Genomic DNA, 19099 nt, shown 5'->3' on the forward strand with positions numbered 1-19099 from the left:
CTCATCACACACACTAGTAAAGTAATGCTCAAAATTCTCCAAGCCAGGCTTCAGCAATATGTGAACCGTGAACTTCCTGATGTTCAAGCTGGTTTTAGAAAAGGCAGAGGAACCAGAGATCAAATTGCCAGCATCCGCTGGATCATTGAAAATGCAAGAGAGTTCCAGAAAAACGTCTATTTCTGCTTTATTGACTATGTCAAAGCCTATGACTGTGTGGATCACAAGAAACTGTGGAAAATTCCTCAAGAGATGGGAATACCAGACCACCTGACCTTCCTCTTGAGAAAGGTGTATGCAGGTCAGGAAGCAACAGTTAGAACTGGACATGGAACAACAGACTGGTTCCAAACAGGAAAAGGAGTACATCAAGGCTGTATATTATCACCCTGCTTATTTAACTTATATGCAGAGTACATCATGACAAACGCTGGGCTGGAAGAAGCACAAGCTGGAATCAAGATTGCCGGGAGAAATATCAATCACCTCAGATATGCAGATGACACCACACTTATGGAAGAAAGTGAAGAAGAACTAAGAACCTCTTGATGAAAGTGAAAGTTTAGAGTGAAAAAGTTGGCCTAAAGCTTTTAGGCATCCGGTCCCATCACTTCATGGCAAACATATGGGGAAACAGTGTAAATAGTGAGACTTTATTTTTCTGGGCTCCAAAATCACTGCAGATGGTGACTGCAGCCATGAAATTAAAAGACGCTTACTCCTTGGAAAGAAAATTATGACCAATCTAGATAGCATATTAAAAAGCAGAGACATTACTTTGCCAACAAAGGTCCGTCTAGTCAAAGCTATGGGTTTTCCAATAGTCATGTATGGATATGTGAGTTGGACTATAAAGAAAGCTGAGCCCCAAAGAATTGATGCTTTAAAACTGTGGTGTTGGAGAAGACTCTTGAGAGTGCCTTGGATTGCAAGGAGATCCAACCAGTCCACCCTAAAGGAGATCAGTCCTGAGTGTTCATTGAAAGGACTGATGTTGAAGCTGAAACTCCAATACTTTGGCTACCTGATGCAAAGAACTGACTCAGTGGAAAAGACATGGTGGGAAAGATTGAAGGCGGGAGGAGAAGGGGATGACAGAGGATGAGATGGTTGGATGGCATCACTGATGCGATGAACATGAGTTTGAGTAAACTCTGGGAATTGGTGATGGACAGGGAGGCCTGGCATGCTGGAGTCCATGGGGTCACAAAGAGTCAGACACGACTGAGCGACTGAACTCAACTGATCCTGATGAAGCCTCATAAATGACCCTGAAGTATGGGGTTTGGGGAGCTGCCAGGTGGGTGCACATGACCCCATGCTGGGATGGTGAAACATGCCATCTCCACAGGGGACAGAAATGCCGGTGCTCAGGAGCTTTCCAGACCTCCCCTGTCTCTCTCTTCATCTGCCTGTTTATTTGTATCCATTAAAACATCATTTGTAGTTAGGAAATCAGCAATTGTATTTAAAAGTGTTTTCCCGGTTTCCTTCCAGCAAATTAGCAAAGGGAGGAGGTGATTCATGGGAACCCCTGATTTGTGGCCGAGGTGGACAGAATTGTGGGTCATCTGAAGTGGGGTCACCTGGCGAGACTGAGCCCTTAACTTGTGGGGTCTGTGCAGTCTCTGGCTAGTGGCAGAATTGAACTGGAGGACCCCTGGCTGGGGTCTGACACTCGATCGCTGTGGACAGACACCACACATCTGGGGTCAGAAGTGCTGGGAGTATGAGACCAAAGGAAAGAAAAAGAGGGTTTTTCCCAGACAGTGAGTATGGGGTGAACTTGCTTCTCTGAATTCCCAAGGGATGCTGATGCTGCTGGTCTGGGGGCCCCACCTTGAGGATTCAAGTTTGGAGGTGGGGCCAGGTGGACCAGGGTCACGTGCCTGGACCAGATGTCAGGGGGTTGCAAAGAGGGGATGTAGTGAGGTGCAGGGAGCGTGACGGGCACCCCTGAGTGAGACCAGGGTCATCCAAGGCTCGGGTCCCTGGATTTCAAGGGTAACTTGCTGACAAAGCCCCCACCCGGGCTGAGGATGGAAGGAGAAGCAAGAAGAGAAATCTTGGGAGAGGAAGGAACTACATCAGGCAGGGGTGCCAAGGCCGCCGGTCACCGAGGCGGCAGGATTCACGCCCGGGGAGGTGCCTCTCGGGGCTGCAGTCTGGAGTGAGCGGGGGCAGGCAGACGCAGAGCCGACCTTCTGTGTGGTTCCCTATGTCAGGTTCAAGGGCAGGCAACACTGACCTCGGGATAAGGGTCAGACGGAGGTCCCTGTGTGTTCTGGGCGGCCCCTCGGGGGTCATGGACGTGCACTGGTTCCCGGGGCTGCACACTCTGGATGGTGGGCGCTACCATGAGCAGATGCATCTTTACTGCATGTTCACCGAGGCCTCCCGTGCGCCAGGCCTGCTGGGCTCTGAGGACATTGCTGGGAGGAAGGAGCTGCCCTGACCGTGGGGCACCCCACCCCCTGACAGTGCAAGCCGGGGTGCTCAGCAGAGCCCTCGAGCCAACGTGGCCTCAAGCAGGCAGGTGAACGTGGCCGGAAGATGCAGGTCAGGGCCCGAGAGATATCAGCAGGTCTCTAGGACGCTCTGGTCAGATCTCAGATCTCAGAAGACAAGGCAGCCGCACCCCGGGGAGGGCGATGGAGCGGAAAGGACAGTCCGTGCAGGACAGAAGTGACGTGTGTGTGTTCCACACGGCTGGAACGTGATGTCCACGCCGGGCCAGAGCCAGAGATACGGTTGGGGAGATAAGCAGGGCCGGTGATGGAGGGACCGGCAAGCCTGCCCGGCTGGGACTCCGCCCTCCCGCCACGCGTGAGTGGATCCCAGAGCCAGAGATCCGGACGTGATTCTGTGAGATTCCGTTGATGGCAGGATCTCGAGCAGGCGACACCAACGCGTGAGGACCAGGAGAAGAGGGGGCGTTCCTGGAGGCTGGGTGTGTCCTGTGTCGTGACTGGTGGTGGGGGCACACAAGTGCGCACGTCTGAACACTTCGTAAGCGTGCACTGCGCTAGGAGTTATGTTACACCCACTGTGTGGAGTGAACACACTGTAAGTGCAGATCAGCGCGATGCAGGCGAGAGACGGAGGGGCCCGAGGACATGCTCAGATGGGAGGTGACGGTGGGGAAGCGACGGGATGCCATGCCCCGCTGGCTCTGGGGACCCCTCCCAGGGATCAGGGTGCGTTCAGCTCTCCAGCCCCGGGCACCTGACTATGCCGAGGAGAAGCCCACCAGCAGCTCCGGGCTGGTGGGTGTGGGGAGGCCTGGCGAGGAGGGGCCGTGGAGACCTGGGGTGCGGGGCGCTTGCTCGTCCAAGGCCGGTGGCAGGACCGACCTCCAGTCGCGGGGTCTCTGTAGTAGGACGCGGAGTCTGGTGGGAGCTCAGAGCTTGATGACGGCATGAACAACTGAGAGAAAGTGCTCAGGACCATACTCGGGCGTTGCTAAATTCCTTTGCTGTGAGGCGTCTCTTACCCTGAAAACGACTGGCTGGCAGACCCTCCCCGCTGTGCCTCTGAACGGGGCCACTGCTCAGGCCTTCGGGGCTCAGAAGGGCTCTCGCCAAGCTTAAGGTCTGCCATCGCCACCTTGATGTGCCTTTTTTTTTTTTTTAATTGAAGTAAAGTTGATTTCCAACGTTGTGCTGGTTTCAGGCGGACAGCACAGTGATTCTCTTTTTCAGATTCCTGCTACACATCGTTACGAGATACTGAGTATAGTTCCCGGTGCTGTACAGAAGGCATTATCGTCCACCTGTTTAGTGTGTGACCGTGGTATCTGTTAACCCCAAACTCCTAATTTGCCCCTCCCCCTTCCCCTTGGGTAACCATAAGATTGTTTTCTGTGCCTGTGAATCTATCTCACGTGCTCACCGGCTCGTCTCCCTGCAGCTCTTTGTCTTCTGGAGGGTGAGTGAGGTCGGTCTTCCTTCACGGCCTTTGTAGGGGAAGCAGCCTGGTGGCCCCTTGAGGCACCCCTTCCCCTCGTGGACCCCGGCTTCTCCCCCTGGGAGGTGAGGCGCTGGGCTCCTGGGGCAGCCCCCTCTGAGCGCTGAGTCCCGGTGCCCGGGCAGGAGGCACCCGAGCAGAGAGCCAAGTGCTCCTGCCCCCAGGCTGGGGGGACACGTCTGCCCACCCTCTTCAAAGAGAGGGCGCAGGCTGGGCTCCAGAAGGAGGAAGAAGGCCGCAGTGCCCCAGGGTCATGTCCAGAGTCCCTGACAGCCAGAGCTGGACAAGCCCGTCCCTGCCCGGACTTGCAGAGAACTCAGAGCCGGGCCCAGCCCCCTGATGGTTTAGCCCGTGCCTTGGGTTCCCCTGTGGGAGCGTCATCACCAACAGTGCAGGCATCGTCCCGTGGTGAGGGGGGGCTGGGCGCCCCGCTCATGCGGGAGACACCCCTCCCCTCCAACCCCAGACAGCCAGGCTGCCCCCCACCTCCCCCCAGGCACCAAACACATGGGGCCTCCAAGGCCCTGCCCCGACTTGTCTGTGCCTGATGGCGGCGACCCAGTGCCGCAGTGGGCAGGAGGCAGGTGGCCCAGGCTCCCCCGTCAGTCCAAGGAGCCCGGGGCCTGTTGGGTCCTGCTGGACGCAGCGCCGTGAACAAGGCAGGGCTCTCGTCCGTTCAGACACCCCGTGTCCCAGCCATCTCCTTATTCCCAGCTCGGTGCCACCACGGGATTGTGTTAGTGTTAGTCACTCAGTCGTGTCCAGCTCTTTGCGACCCCATGGACTGTAGTTCGCCAGGCTCCTCCGTCCATGGAATTCTCGAGGCAAGAATACTGGAGTGGGTTGCCATTTCTTTTTCCACCACGGGATTGCCCCCCAGTTTAAAATGGGCAAGAAGGACTCAGTCGTGGCCGAAGATTTGAAACTACAGGTAAGGAGCAGTCCTCTGATCCCTCAACCCAGCGATGCTGCTGATGAAGGGATGGTGATAAAGAAAGTGACAGTGGTGGTGACGATGAAGACGGTGGCTGTAGTGACGATGAAGGCAAACGGTGATGGGGATAAGGAAGAAGACGGAGGCCTCGAGGAAGCAGGAGCCAGCTAGGGCTCAGCGTGGACTCAACTCCAGCCATGGTGGGAATACTTCAGCCATAGGAATTGGCAGGTTGCACCGATCCGGGCTTTTCTTTTGGGGAGAGCCAGTGAGCTGCTCCACCTTGAGCGGGACGGCACCTCTCACTCGGATGATAACCCGTCCCTGAGTCACACTGACGCTGGCTCCAGAATGGACCGAGCGCCCGTGTCCACTGTCGGCCTGAACCGCCAGCGTCCTGGCCCAAGGCACTGCCAGCTCTCGCCAAGCAGCCGCCACAGCCTACACACTGCTCTGGAGCTTCGATGGCCAGGCAGGGACTCGCCCTACAGCCCAACTCGTATCCCGGCTGTTTCTCTGCGGGGCCCGGCCTCGACCAGCCCCTGCGGCTCCCCTGGGGGCTTCCGTCTTCCCTCTGCCTCCCCACCTGCCCCCATGACCAGGCCACCTCAGGAGAAGTGCAGCCACCCCCGTGACCCCCCCCACCCTCAACCCCATTCCCTCCGAAGCCCCCCAATGCGATCTTCTCCCTAACTCAGGACACTTGGGCATGAAGCGCGGGTGGTCTCGCCTGGTCTGGTTGGTGAGGCAGGAGCCTCCCGGGTTATAAAGCCCAAGTGCAGGGGGCTCGGGACATACCAGCTGTGGTCATCCCCACCCACTCTGAGCAGCAGGATCTGGAGAGGCTTGTCCAGAATGAGAGGAAAGCGGGGCAGTGTGGCCTGCGAGGGACAGCGTGGGCACAGGGGGGGACCCCTCGACTGGGAGCCCTGGAGGGACCCAGCAGGGAGGGGTGAGGCCTAAGGCACAGCTTGTCAGAGACTCTGGAGGGAGCAGGGCTTTAACGGGGAGGGACAGGAGTCTGGAATCCTGCTTCCCGCGGCCACAGGACCAGAAAGCCCACAGGCCTCCCCTGGGCCCTCACAGCACTCCGCAGAGAAACGGAGGTGCCCCTGGGCTGTGCCCCCAGCCCAGCCGGTCCCTGGGGAAACGTCCAGCTCGCAGGACCTTGAACTCGGGCCCAAGGCCCTGACCCCACTGCTGTCCATGAAGGCCAGGCTCAAAGGCTTTCTGAAATCCAATAAGGACAGCAAACAGGGCTTTTTTTTTTTTTTTTAGCAGCATGTGGGGCGAAAGAAACAAGGAAAGCGATGCTGCTGCTCCCCTGGGCCGATGGGTGACAGCTGCCGACTTCCCTGGGGCTGTTTATCTGCCTGGACAGTGGACTTGGGCTGGAAGGAGCCATGTACCTGCCAGGCAGGCCCGGAAGATCGGAGGAGGGGCAGGTCACAGCCCTTGGCCAAACCACCGCTCAGGGTGCTGGGGGCGCGGGACGTGGCCCAGGAGGGTGCACGGGACACTGGCCGGAGCTCAAGGTCAGGGACAAGCAGAGGGGCACCAGGTGTCTGAGCAGCTAGGGGGCACCTGCTCACAGCCCCGCCCCAGATCGCACACTGCTTCTGGATTATCAGCCGGGGGGAGAAGGGCGCGGGGGCCCTGGGACGCAGCCTGGCCCCTCCAGGAGTGGTCAAGACAGAGGACTGTCATTCCTTTCTCTTGTGGGGCCAGCGGATGAGTCCGGAGGACAGTGTGGACTGCCGGGGTTCTCAGAGTCACCCAGAGGCCTTATGACCATGCAGACCGCTGGGCTCACCCCCAGAATTTCTGATACAGTGAATCCTGGGTGGCCTGGGAACCTGAATTTCTAATAAGGTCCCAGGTGCTACTGCTGCTGCTGCTGGTCCAGGGACCACACTTTGAGAACCACTGGCCTAGGGGATGTTTGTGCGGGGTCGGGGATGGAAATGGGAACTGGATGATCAGAAAATGACTCTGCTGACTGAAGATGTCCAGATGGTGGAGGCAGAGGTGGGGTGTCCACAGTTCACTGAGAACCCACCATGTGCCAAGCAACAAGCCACCCTGAGGGACAGGCACCACCCCTGTTTCACAGACGAGGAGATGGTGGCTCAGAGAAGTGAAGCAACTTGCCCAAGGATGCACAGCTCGTAAAGTTCCAGAGATGCAGCCCAGAGTCTCTGACTCCACGGACAGGGCCCTTTTCACTCACCTCTCTGCTGTGCCAATGATAGAATCGTGTCTGCTGCTGGAAGGATCTCTAATGGCGTGCCACAGGGCTCCATCTTCAACTTTGGCCAAGTCATGCCAACCTATATGTACATTATATTAAGTGGAGGGTGGCCATTTATGCTCAAAATATTTTAAGAATCTATCGGCGGGACTCCCCTGTGGGTCCAGTGCCTAAGACTCCACGCTCCCAGTGCAGAGGGCCCAGGTTCAATCCCTGGTCAGGGAACTAGATCCCACATGGAGGAACTAAGAGTCCACATGTTGCAACTAAGACCCAACTCAGCCAAATAATTAAAAAAAAAAGTATCAGGGAAAACATGGAAACAAGATTCATTCATTCATTCAATTAGTATTTATCAGGCTCTTGATGAAAGTGAAAGAGGAGAGTGAAAAAGTTGGCTTAAAGCTCAACATTCAGAAAATTAAGATCATGGCATCTGGTCCCCCATCACTTCATGGGAAATAGATGAGGAAACGGTGGAAACAGTGTCAGACTTTATTTCTGAGGGCTCCAAAATTGCTGCAGATGATGATTGCACCATGAAATGAAAAGACCCTTGCTGCTTGGAAGAAAAGCTGTGACCAACCTAGACAGCATATTAAAAAGCAGAGACATTACTTTAACAAAGGTCCGTCTAGTCAAAGCTATGGTTTTTCCAGTGGTCATGTATGGATGTGAGAGTTGGACTATAAAGAAAGCTGAGCCCTGAAGAATTGATGCTTTTGAACTGTGATGTTGAAGAAGACTCTTGAGAGTCCCTTGGACTGCCAGGAGATCCAACCAGATCCATCCTAAAGGAGATCAGTTCTGAGTGTTCATTGGAAGGACTGATGCTGAAGCTGAAACTCCAATACTTTGGCCACCTCATGCAAAGAGTTGACTCGTTGGAAAAGACTCTGATGCTGGGAGGGATTAGGGGCAGGAGGAGAAGGGGACGACAGAGGATGAAATGGCTGGATGGCATCACTGATGCGATGGACATGAGTCTGAGTGAACTCCGGGAGTTGGTGATGGACAGGGAAGCCTAATGTGCTGCAGTCCATGGGGTCGCAAAGAGTCAGACGTGACCGAGTGACTGAACTGAACTGATGATAATTTATTATTGATTGTACAAAGATAATGAAAATTTGGACTCTAAAAATCCATCTATAGGATTCCCTGGCAATCGAGCGGTTAGGACTCTGCGCTCTCAATGCAATGGGGCACAGGCTTGATCCCTGGTCAGGGAACTAAGATCCCACATGCATCATGAGGAAGCCAAAAAAGAAAAAATCCATCTACAACTCCATGGCCCTGACAAACATTCTAGCTTTTTTTTTCTCCCCCCGATTCCTTTCCAGCACCTGCCCACAGGCCCACGATTTTTTAAAAAACATATATTTTTTTAGATTTTTTTCTTTAACTTGGCTGCGCTGGGTCTGCCGTGCAGACTTTTCTCTAGCTGTGGCGAGCGGCGGCTACTCTCCAGTTGTGGTGTGCGGGCTTCTCATTGCAGTGTCTTCTCTCGTTGCAGAGCACGGGCCCTAGGCACACAGGCTTTAGCATTTGCAGCTCATGGGCTCTAGAGCACAGGCTCAGCAGTGGTGTACAGGCTCAGTTGCTCCGTGTAACGTGGAATCTTCCCAGGCCAGCATTTGGCCCCGTGTCTCCTGCACTGGCAGGCAGATTCTTTACCACTGACCCACAAGGGAAACACCCCTTGTTTCTACCATAAAGGGTTTGCACGTTGCCTCCAGGCTCTGTAGCTGTCGTTTCCAAAGGCTGAAGAATGGTCCTCTCTGAGCACTGGCCACGCTGGCTGGAAGTCACCTAGTTTTTGCTCTGAACATGAGCGCTTGGTGGGTGCCTCCTTGTCTGTCATGGCCAGGGTTTGTCTGTTGCTTCAGGTTTCCGCTTAGGATTGGGATTCAGGCTCCGGGGATAGCTGTGCAAAGAGAATGAGAGGCAAAGCCATTGGCAGGGGTGGGGGGAGTGGAGTCAACATCAAGTTTTCCCATTGGATTCAAATATCAGAGTCGGGGAAACCGAGTCACAGTAGATAAGCAAGGTGACGTGCAGTTCTGGCCGGTTGGTGGAGACCCCACCTGGGTCACCAGTTGGCCCCTGCTATCCTGGTGGCCTGGCTATTCCAAACACTTACCTCTCTTTCAGACCTCACAGCTGTTCTGGCAACAGCGTCAAGAACGTGGTTTACAAAGAGAAGGGCCGCCAGTCTGGAAGGGAGTCCAGTGTATTGGGCACCTCCAGGACCCAGGAGGTTCCTGGGCTGTATCTCAGCTCACCTCCCAGCAGCGGCAGGGACAGAGGCCCCCAGCCCCACTGCATCGCCGGTGGTACAGCCCGTGTCCCTCTGCATTCCAGCCCCGGGACATCAGAGTCTGTGGGACCAGGGCCTGAGTCTCAATGTGTCTTTATTTTTTTTTTTTCTAATTTTATTTTATTTTTAAACTTTACATAATTGTATTAGTTTTGCCAAATATCAAAATATTTGGCACAGGTATACATGTGTTCCCCATCCCGAACCCTCCTCCCTCCTCCCTCCCCATACCATCCCTCTGGGCCGTCCCAGTGTGTCTTTAAATCCACCCCCTCCCAAGTGATTCTGATGAGCAGCAGGGATGAGAGGCACAGCTCTGCCGTCTGCAGCTCATAGACAAGACAACGGAAGCCCAGAGAGGTTAAGTCACTCGCCTAAAATCACACAGCTAAAAGCAATGGAGCCAGAATCCTGGTTGGTCTGACTCCAGAGTGGAAGTCTTTTACACCCTAGCCTGGACCCCTGTCCACCCTGAGTATTCGGCAGACACAGTCATTCCCCTGCCAAGACTTTCCCACGTTGGTTGTTTTTTTTTTTTTTTTGGCTACACGGGTCTTCCCTAGTTGCAGAGAAACTCTAGCTGCAGTGCTTGGGCTTCTCATCGCTGGGGCTTCTCTTGCTGCAGAGCACAGACTCCAGGCACAAGGGCTTCGGTGGTTGTGGCACACAGGCTTAGTTGCTCTATGACATGTGGGATCTTCCCAGACCAGGGATCAAACCCATGTCCCCTGCATTGGCAAGCACACTCTTAACCATTGGACCACCCGGGAAGTCCCTTTCCCTCCAGTTTTTTAAAGAAAAGAGGGGGCAATCAGGAAGCAGAGAAGGTGGCTGGAGACCCCCAGCTCCTCCTCGGGACCCTCTGGGGTCTCTCCATGGTGGGGAGGGCAGGGCACGGGCTCCCCCAGCTTTGAACCCGTCTACCCCGGGGTCCACGGTGACTATGGGGGCCGTGAACCTGCGCTGAGCCCTGGCGCCTCCCCCGGTGTCCCAGTGCCACCAGACTGAAGTCTGAACTCCCTCCCTTTTCTCTGCCCCGTGGCCTTGGGCAAGCCCAAGGTTTCCTCATCTGTAAACTAAACTGGTTATTGAAAATATTTGCCCACCTCCGTGGGTTATCGGGAAAATTGATGGAATGTGGTAGGTGACATGACAGGACTCTGTAAGCGGCCAGGGCAAATATTAGCTCTCCGGTCACGCGCTGGCCAGGCCTGGCCTGGTCATGCCAGGATGCCACACAGGCCACGACGTGGAGCCACATCTCACATTCTCAGGCCTCAGTTTCCTCACCTGCGCAATGGGAGAGTAACAGCGCCATGCCTTCCTTCCTGGACTGGTACTGATTCCCTGAAACACCTTGCCTTGTACACACGTCGTAGAGGGAGCAGCCGTGGAGACAGGCGGCCCTCTGGGAGAGTCCAGAGGTCCGTGCCTTTGCGTCTAAGACAGGAAGTGGTCTTCCTTCCTTCCTCGGTTCCTCCGTGGGGGCCTTTCTCCTGCAAGCAGGCTCTGCAGTCACAGCCTTGGGTTCGTGCCCCAGTTCTGCCACCCATGCCGTGTGACTTCAGACTCGAGATTGGCCTCTCTGAACCTCCCCCACCCACCCCCTACGCTCAGCTGCCGAACCGGCTGTCACCTCGCCAGCCGCACGCTGGAGCTGCAGGGCCCAGAGCAGGAGAGGGCGGCTCAGAAGCGAGGTGCCCCGCCCCCTGCAATGCCCCAGCGTACCAGCCATCCCGGTTTGCTCAGGACTGAGGAGTTCCTGGAACGCGGTGGGGCTTTTGGTGCTAAACCCGGGAACATCCCGGAAGGCCCAGGTCTGCAGGAGTGGTAGGCACCAGTGTCCCACCAATGCCAAGTGAGAGCTGTGCGTGTAACTGCCAGTTTCCCAGCAGCCTCGTTAAACAAGTTCATGTCCGTGATACATCTCCATTAACCCAGGATGTCCAAAGGATTGTTGTGACTTTCAACCTGGAATCCACACAAAAGGCACTGAGCCATTTTACCTTTTCTTTTTCAGTTTTTTTTTTTTTTTTTTTTCTGTTCTTACTGTTTGCAATCTAGTGTATATTTACACTTAATGGCTAGATTTTGCCAGGTGACATACAGGCTGCCCAGCTAACTTTGAATTTTAAGCAATGAAAACAAAACTTTTTAGCATAAGTATATCCTAAACATTGCATGGGACATGCTCAAAGTTTATTTCTTATTTATCCGAATTTCGAAGTTACCTGGGTACCTGTGTTTTTATTTTCTGCGTCTACTTTCAGCACATCAGAATGAGGAGGCTCACATTTCAGGGGCTTAATAACCACAGGAGGTCATGGCCAAGCAGGGGGCAGGGCGGATCTAAAGGGACCGGGGCGCCCAGTGGAGTCCAAGAGAGCCGGTCCCCCACAGTCAGCCTGCAAAGCCCATCGTGCTCTTTCTCTCTGTCTGCGGCCCCTCTAACCTTCGCCCCTTTGTCTGCCTGGGACATTATCGGTCTCAGTCTTGGTCGAGCTTTCTGGCAGCAGCTCAACACATTTTATTTCTGATCATCTGCTGTCAGGTAAACAGGCGCCAGGGAAGAAAGTCCATCTCCCACACACAGTTCTCCCACATCAGCAAATCCTCAAATTCCAGAAAATTCCAGGGCCAGCGTGGGCGGCGGGGCAGCTTGGGGGTGAAGGACCTGCCAGGCCCAGAGATGGGGGTCCCCGGAGCCCACCTCCTTCCCAGGCACCCCTCTGGGTTCTGAGCCTCAGGGTCCTTTCTCCCGGCTCCACCAGGCCCTGGGTGGGAATCTCTGAGCCTGGAGTGTCTCTGTCTGCCTCAGTTTACACACCCAAAACCACCGGGGGGGTTGCAGACCAGGGCCCTGGGGTGGGGAAGTGGAGACAGCTGGGGGATGGGGGGAGGTGTGATTCGCCGTCACAGCTCCAGTGTGACAGCCCTGGACTAGAACCTGGGGTGTGTGGGGTGCACCTCAGGGTGTCAGGGAGTTTTGGTAACAAGGCCCCCTGGAACAGAGGCCCAGAGAGGTGGGCCACCGGCCCAAGGTCACACAGCATGTGTGCAGCAGAGCTAGGGGCCAGCCAGGGGGCAGCGGATTCCCGCCTGCATGTTCTGTCCCGCTGTGCCACACGGCACCAAGCGTCCCTGCCGCCGATGACCCCAGGGGAAGACTCTGAGTGCCACTTCTCCTGGGTAAAGGGAGGCCCCGAGGGCGCCCTGCCTCCCGCAGGCTCACCCAGCCCGTAAGGCTGAGCCGTAAACTAGCTTCCACCCACCACACCGCACGCCGGGTGCAGCCCTGCCTGGACCAGTCACGTGGTTCGTGGGTCCCGGTGCCCCGGGGTCTCCTCACCCCAGCTCCTCACACTACCCCTCAAACCCTCCGGCCCCTCCTTATGAGGCACCCCTCTCTGCCTCTCCCATCCCCTAGGAGCCCCATGGTCAGCCCTGGTTCCCGCCCTCCCAGTCTCCCTCTGCATATTCCATGCTGTGCTTGCTCCAGGGCAGGGCCCTGGTCCTCTGTGACCACCAGGGCCAGGATTAGGACACAGACATCACCTCGGGCACAAAATGCAAGAGGCAACAAAGCATTCTGTCACCAAGGCACTTAGTGCGTTCATGCAACATCTTTATCTCTTTACTGTTTACATTTTGGCCATGCCTTTCGGCATGTGGGATCTTTGTTCCCTGACCAGGGATCAAACCCATATCCCCTGCAGTGAAAGTGCAGTCTTAACCAGTGGACGGGCAGGGAAGTCCTCATACAATGTTTGTGTTTTTTAAACAGTATTTGTTTGTTTGTTTCTGGTTGCGCCGGGTCTTCGTTGCTGCTTGCGGGTCTTCTCTCGTTGCAGCGAGCGGGAGCTGACTTCGTTGCAGCGCGCGGGTTTCTCACGGCTGTGGCTTCTCTTGTTGCAGAGCACAGGCTCTAGGGCATGCAGGCTCAGGAGTTGTGGTGCACGGGCTTAGTTGCAGCACGTGGGATCTTCCCAGACCAGGGATCGAACCCGTGTCCCCTGCATTGGCAGGTAGATTCTTAACCTCCGAAGTCCCACAATATTTTTAAAAATCAAGAATATAAAAAACACCAAAATCCAGGATGAACAAAATATCAAAGTGTTAAATAAAGACAGCATCAGCATTCTGATTTTTGCAGCAGTTTCTGGTACCACTCAGCATGTCATGGTTAGAGATACTGCCTTTGTCTGAAGTTTTAAAACTTTTGTTTATCTTGGGTTTCGGACATTAATTTTTTTAATCTTTTTTTTTCCTTTGGTTGCACCATGAAGCATGAGAGTTCTTAGTTCCCTGACCAGGATCAAACCTGTGCCCCTGCATTGGGAGCACAGTCTTAACCACTGGACCGCCAGGGAAGTACCATTTGGGCATTAATTTTGATTTTTTTAAATTGCATCAAAATACTCTTTTCTTGATCACTGAGTATTTTGGGGCATCCCCTTAAATTTTTACACAAGGTGAGGACCTCCTTGCTTCACCCTGGTCCCAGCGGTAGTGGGGCAAAACATACCCCCCGTCGCCCTCACAGGGCAGGGCTGGCAGGAAAGTCTCCAGGTAAGAGAGGTGACAACCCCATGAAAAATGAAATAACAGCTAATAGGCATTGAGTCTATAGGCCAAGCACTGTCCTCACTTCCTCCCGACCTTCCTTCCCTGAGCTCCCTTACTGCGCTGAGAACCCTCTCAGACGTCGGATAGAGCAGACGTAGAGATGCTTCCCGCACCATACAGAACCCACATCCCGGTTTGGGGAGAGACGATAATATAATAAAATCCATAAGAATCAGCAGAACGTGAGGTGTGCAATGCTACCGGCTAAAGACGGGGGCGGGGGGAGCGGGGAATGAAGAAAAGGAGCTCTGAACCTTGTTTTAGGCACAGTCACCGAAACAGCACGATCGCCCAGGAAGGAGAGGTGCCACATGGCGCAGACGAGGGAACCGAGACAGCCCGCCCAGGAGAGAGCAGGGCGGGGCTCCCAGCCTGGGGCCGAGGCAGGAGTGGGCGTGGGGTGGAGAAGCGCGGAGACCCCCAGCAGAACCGGGACTTTCTCCACTCAAAGCGACCGCCTTGATGGTACGTTGGGCGGGACTGTCTCCGCCTCCCTAAAAGGCGAAAGGCCAGGTTGGCTCAGCCTGGCCGGTGTCCGCCCCGCCTCCTCGCCATGGACCACCCCGGGGTGGGCCCTCTAAGGCCGTCCCCCGGGGCTGGCAACGTGACCGCTCGCCCTCAAGTGTGCAAGTTCATTCATCCAGGGGCCCCTGCTGACTCACGCTTATGAAAGTGATTTTCCTGGCCCCGCCCTCCGCCCGCCTCTTCCCAGCCCCTGAAATACCCGGGCTTCCCGGCCTCTCGCACCCTCTTGGATCCCCAAGGGGTAATGTGCGTCCCGCTCCCTCGGCCGGCTCCCTGACCCCCGGTTCTCCGAGAGGCCTGACCGCGCTCCCCAGTGTCCTCGACCCAGGACGGTCAGGTGAGTGACCCGGGCAAGGCTTGGGGGAGGTGGGAGAAGGTAGCCCGACTCGAGCAGGGCCGTGGAGCCAGGCGGGCCACCTCGGCTCCCCACAACCAGCATGACCCCCTCCAACCCCCGAGATCCTCCCCCACCCCTCCTGGCCATGCCCATCTCCAGGTGCCTGGCACCCTCGGCCGACAGCTGCCCTGCCGGCTGGCTTGCTGGGAGTTCACCTCAGCCCACGTGATGCTACTCCAGGCAGGAAAGAGAGGTGCGGCCAGCCCAGGCCGGCTGCCCGCCACCCCGAGGCCACTGGGTCCCGGGGGCAGGCTGGGTGCTTCCCTCCGTCTCCGCCTCTCCTGCTCTCATGGGACCGAGCCCCAGGGTCGAGGGGGACCTGGCTTCTCACAGGAGGGTTGGGGGTGCCGAGAATGAGCGGTGGGGTTTCAGAGGGTCTGGAGAGCTCTTGGGGCTCCAGATGAGGGAGGCTCTGGGACCACTGGTGTCATGGGGTGGGCGTGGAGGCCAAGGGCTCACCCTGGTGACTGGCAGGTGGCACTTGGGCTGACGGAGCACCTCCCCATCCTCCCCTGCCCTGGCCTCATGGCACTTTCTCGGGGGCACTGTTGTGCCATCTTCCTCAGAGGGGACTCCGACAGTTGTCACAGGGCAGGGTTTGGGGTGTGGTCTCCGACATTCCTGGAAAAGACACCTCCCTCCTGACCCCAGTTTTTCCCTTTGGGCAATAGGGATAACAGGAAAAAAAAAAAAAAAAAACAAACCTTGGGGTGGGGTAGGAGGGTTGTCATTAAAGTGAAATGAGCAAAAATACCACAGGTGCTCAGTAAATGTAGCCATACAGTTATCCTAAGCCTTAGAGCAGTGTAAGCTTCAATAACTCTAGAAATTGCAATGTTCCAAACTCTACGCTCCACACCCAGGAAGGTGCGATTATTCCCATTTCTTTTACGCTTCATTTCTCCTGTGAACTCAAAGGCCTTTTTAATGTCAACATTTGCCATCTTCAACCAGAGGGACACTGGAAACTGACCTTCCCAGCTCCCCAAAACTAAACAGCGTGTGAGAAATAGGAAGTTACACTTTCAAATGGAAAGTTGGCAGTGTGCGCTCTTCCAAGGAGGTTTCGAGAGCTCCAAGTCTCGGGACTTGGGCCCTGTGTGTATTGCAGCACAGGAAGCAAACGTTCAGGTCAGCCTCTGGGTGGTGACCTCACGCATGTGGCATCCAGAAGTTTCTAGCGTAAGCACTGGACGTGGGGTCCAAAAGCCCTGGTGGTGAATGGGGCCTTCTTCCTCCTGGGAGCGTGAAGACGGGGCAGTCTGTAGTGGTTCCTCGTCTGTAAATGGGGGCTCCTGCAAACACCCCTCTTACTGGCGCTGGGAGGATTCACGGGGACAGGGCAGAAAAGGACTTGGCCTGGCGTGGGCGCTCCGTGGGCACCCAATGTGGCAGGCTGTGGGGCGTCTAGGGACCAAACTCTCGATTCATTGCCCACTGGCTCTGTGACCTCGGGCGCGTGGCCTCACTGCCCTGAGCCTCAGTTTGCTCGTCTGTAGAGTGGGTTCCCTGAGGATGAAAGGTGCCGATGCCGAAAGGAGCTTGTGATGGTCCTGTCGCCACTGTTCCTGGGGACAGTGAGGACATCAGCGTGGCGCCCCGGGGCTGTGTGAAGGGAGTGTTCTAGGAGCCTCAGCCCCTACCCCAGGGCCACTGGCACACCCAGCCGCTGGCCAGTGAGCCGCTGTCCCCTCCCAGCTGGAGCACCGGGACAGAGCTGCACTCAGCCTGGAGGGGCCTCCATCATATGCTGTCACGCCCCATCACGCCCCGTCACACCGCCTCGGGGGGCACGAGAAGGCCCTCGCACAGGGCAGCCCGGGCTCAAAACCGGTTTAGCCTGCACCCCTTGTGGCAAATTCCCCGCAAGCCATCCAGGACGGTGAGACACTTGCTGGGCCTCGGCTTCCCCATCTGTAATATGGGCGCGGTCATGAGAGTACTTCTAACAACCCGGTTAAATATGGGTTACGTTGGCGAATGTGCGTCAAGTGTTCAGGGCATGCTCAGCCCGCAGAATTTCAGAAATGTTGGTGGTTCTCTGTGGCCGTGGTGTCACCCCAGAGCGGACAGCGGGGTCCCTGCAGGGAACCAGGTGTGGAGCAGGCCAAGGGGTCCCTGATGGGGGACACAGCTCACAGCCCAGGCCCCACTGAGGCGGTTCTCGGGAGACCAGAGGGCACATCCCCCTGGGACACCCGAGGTGCCCTGCTGCCTCCGAGCCCCCCTGTCCTCACCTACCAGCCGGAGATGATGGCGCCCGCCTCTCCGGGTGCCTGCAGGGCCCAGATGCTGTGGCTTAGCTGCAAGCTCCTCTCCTCGCAAACTGTAAAGTGCTGTGGGCGGGCCCGTTGCCAGCGCCGTGGGAGCGACACCCAGGTCCTCCAGCCAGCCCCTCTGCTGTCCCCCCACTGCCCAGTGGGGGGCGCTGTCACTCTCAGCACATCAGAGGTCACACGCCGGCCTCGGTCATGCTCCCTCAGCCCGTTCAAGATTTGCAAAAAACATGAATCAGTTGCCCATTCTTCCAAATCAGGGAATTCACATAAAAATCCAGATTGAAGCTTTTTCCTGAAAGAATTCTGAAGGCGGGTGATGCCAGGCTCCCATCCCTGGCTGCTCGGGGCGGTCTGGGCCCTGTGCCACTGACTCACCCTTTCACTTGCTATGAGCCAGATCTCATAGCAAGGTCTTGGCCTCCCTGGAGACAGGCCGAGAGGCCTGTGCGGGGTGTTCAGGCAAAGCTGCGCTGGGGGGACGTGGAGAAGGTGGGTCTGGACTCGCCTGGAGAGACCTGCAGCTCCAAGTTCTGGGGTTGGATCCATCGGAGTGATTTGGGCTTGTGGCCAGCAGAGGGTGCTGGTGCTCCAGAAACGGGCAGTTTTAAAGGCATTTGTCCTAACCTAGAGGCTTCGGCTTCCTGTCTCTGTATGTCCACCTGTTCTAGCCCAGCCCCTGAGCCCTGAGCTCTTCCCAATGGCCCATTTTCTCCAGGTCGGTACTCCAAGTACATCACCTCCCTGTGTCCCCCTACCCCCCAACAAACCTATGAGGTAGAGACTATGATTACTCCCATTATACAGATGAAGAAACCGAGAGCCAGAGAGATCCAGGAATGGGCCCATTGTCATCAATTCAGATGGCCCTGCCTCTCCAGGGCCAGGTCCACTGAAGACCTGAAGGCTGGCCTGTGAGGTGGGGGTGTGGCTGTCACAGGCGTGCTGGGCAGGGCTTGCTTCAAGAAAGAGCCAACTCATTGGAAAAGACCCTGGTGCTGGGAAAGACTGAAGGCAGGAGGAGAAGGGGGCAACAGAGGATGAGATGGTTGGATGGCATCACAAGTAATGGACATGAATTTGACTGAACTCCAGGAGATGGTGAAGGACAGGGAGGCCTGGCGTGCTACAGTCCATGGGGTCACAAGAGTCAGACAAGTCAGACTTGGCGACGAAACAACAGCAACTGTTACCATCCGTAATGAGATGGGAGTGTGGAGTGAGGCTCAGAGAGCAGGAGACCACCAGGCTGGGGAGGGAGCCTTGCATTATTGGGCCTGTTTAGGAGGTAGCAGGTGTGAGAGGAGCGTCATCGTAAGACTCAGGGAGGGCCCTGGACTTGACCCTGAGGCCAACGGGAGGCCACCCTGCAGCTGGGAAGTGACCACCTGACTCCCAGGCTCAGCGAGCGGCCCCTCTTCCCCTGTGCCCCCAGGTCGGCTGCCAGCCCCACATCCCCCTCCAGCCACAGGCATGAGCAACCAGAGGAAGGACCACCTTGGTGCCAGCAGCTCAGAGCCCCTCCGGGTCATCATCATTGGTGAGTGCTGCTCAAGGCAGGGGGGTTGGGTGGGTCGGAGGTCAGGAGCGTTCACTCAGCGCTCTGCTCAGCAGTTTCTAAAACATCATTCCAAACGGTCCTTCCAGGAACCCGCAAGGCAGGAGCAGAACGACCTGGAGAGGTTGCCCGGCGGGGTGGGGGCCGGGGGGGATGGTGGGCTGCTGGTGATAAGTGGGCAACTGGCCTGTGTTCCCCTGCGCTGGGTGCCTGAGTGAGAAGACACAGCAGCTGCATATGGTCCTGTCC

At 56.3% G+C, this 19099-nt stretch overlaps 1 protein-coding gene across 6 annotated transcripts in view; it reads left to right on the plus strand.

Annotated features, from left to right (window-relative positions):
• Positions 1-19099, plus strand: part of OSGIN1 (oxidative stress induced growth inhibitor 1) — a 34343-nt gene that overhangs the window by 8527 nt on the left and 6717 nt on the right. For 3 of the 6 annotated variants that reach the window (XM_059877010.1, XM_059877011.1, XM_059877012.1), the window contains 2 exons: positions 14359-14559; positions 18728-18832. In XM_059877010.1, the coding sequence (XP_059732993.1) occupies positions 14406-14559; positions 18728-18832 (259 nt within the window). In that variant the 5' untranslated portion in view covers positions 14359-14405. 6 annotated transcript variants of the gene reach the window in all.

The sequence above is a fragment of the Bos taurus genome, chromosome 18, assembly GCF_002263795.3.
Source record: "Bos taurus isolate L1 Dominette 01449 registration number 42190680 breed Hereford chromosome 18, ARS-UCD2.0, whole genome shotgun sequence".
Classification (NCBI taxonomy): Eukaryota; Metazoa; Chordata; class Mammalia; order Artiodactyla; family Bovidae; genus Bos; species Bos taurus.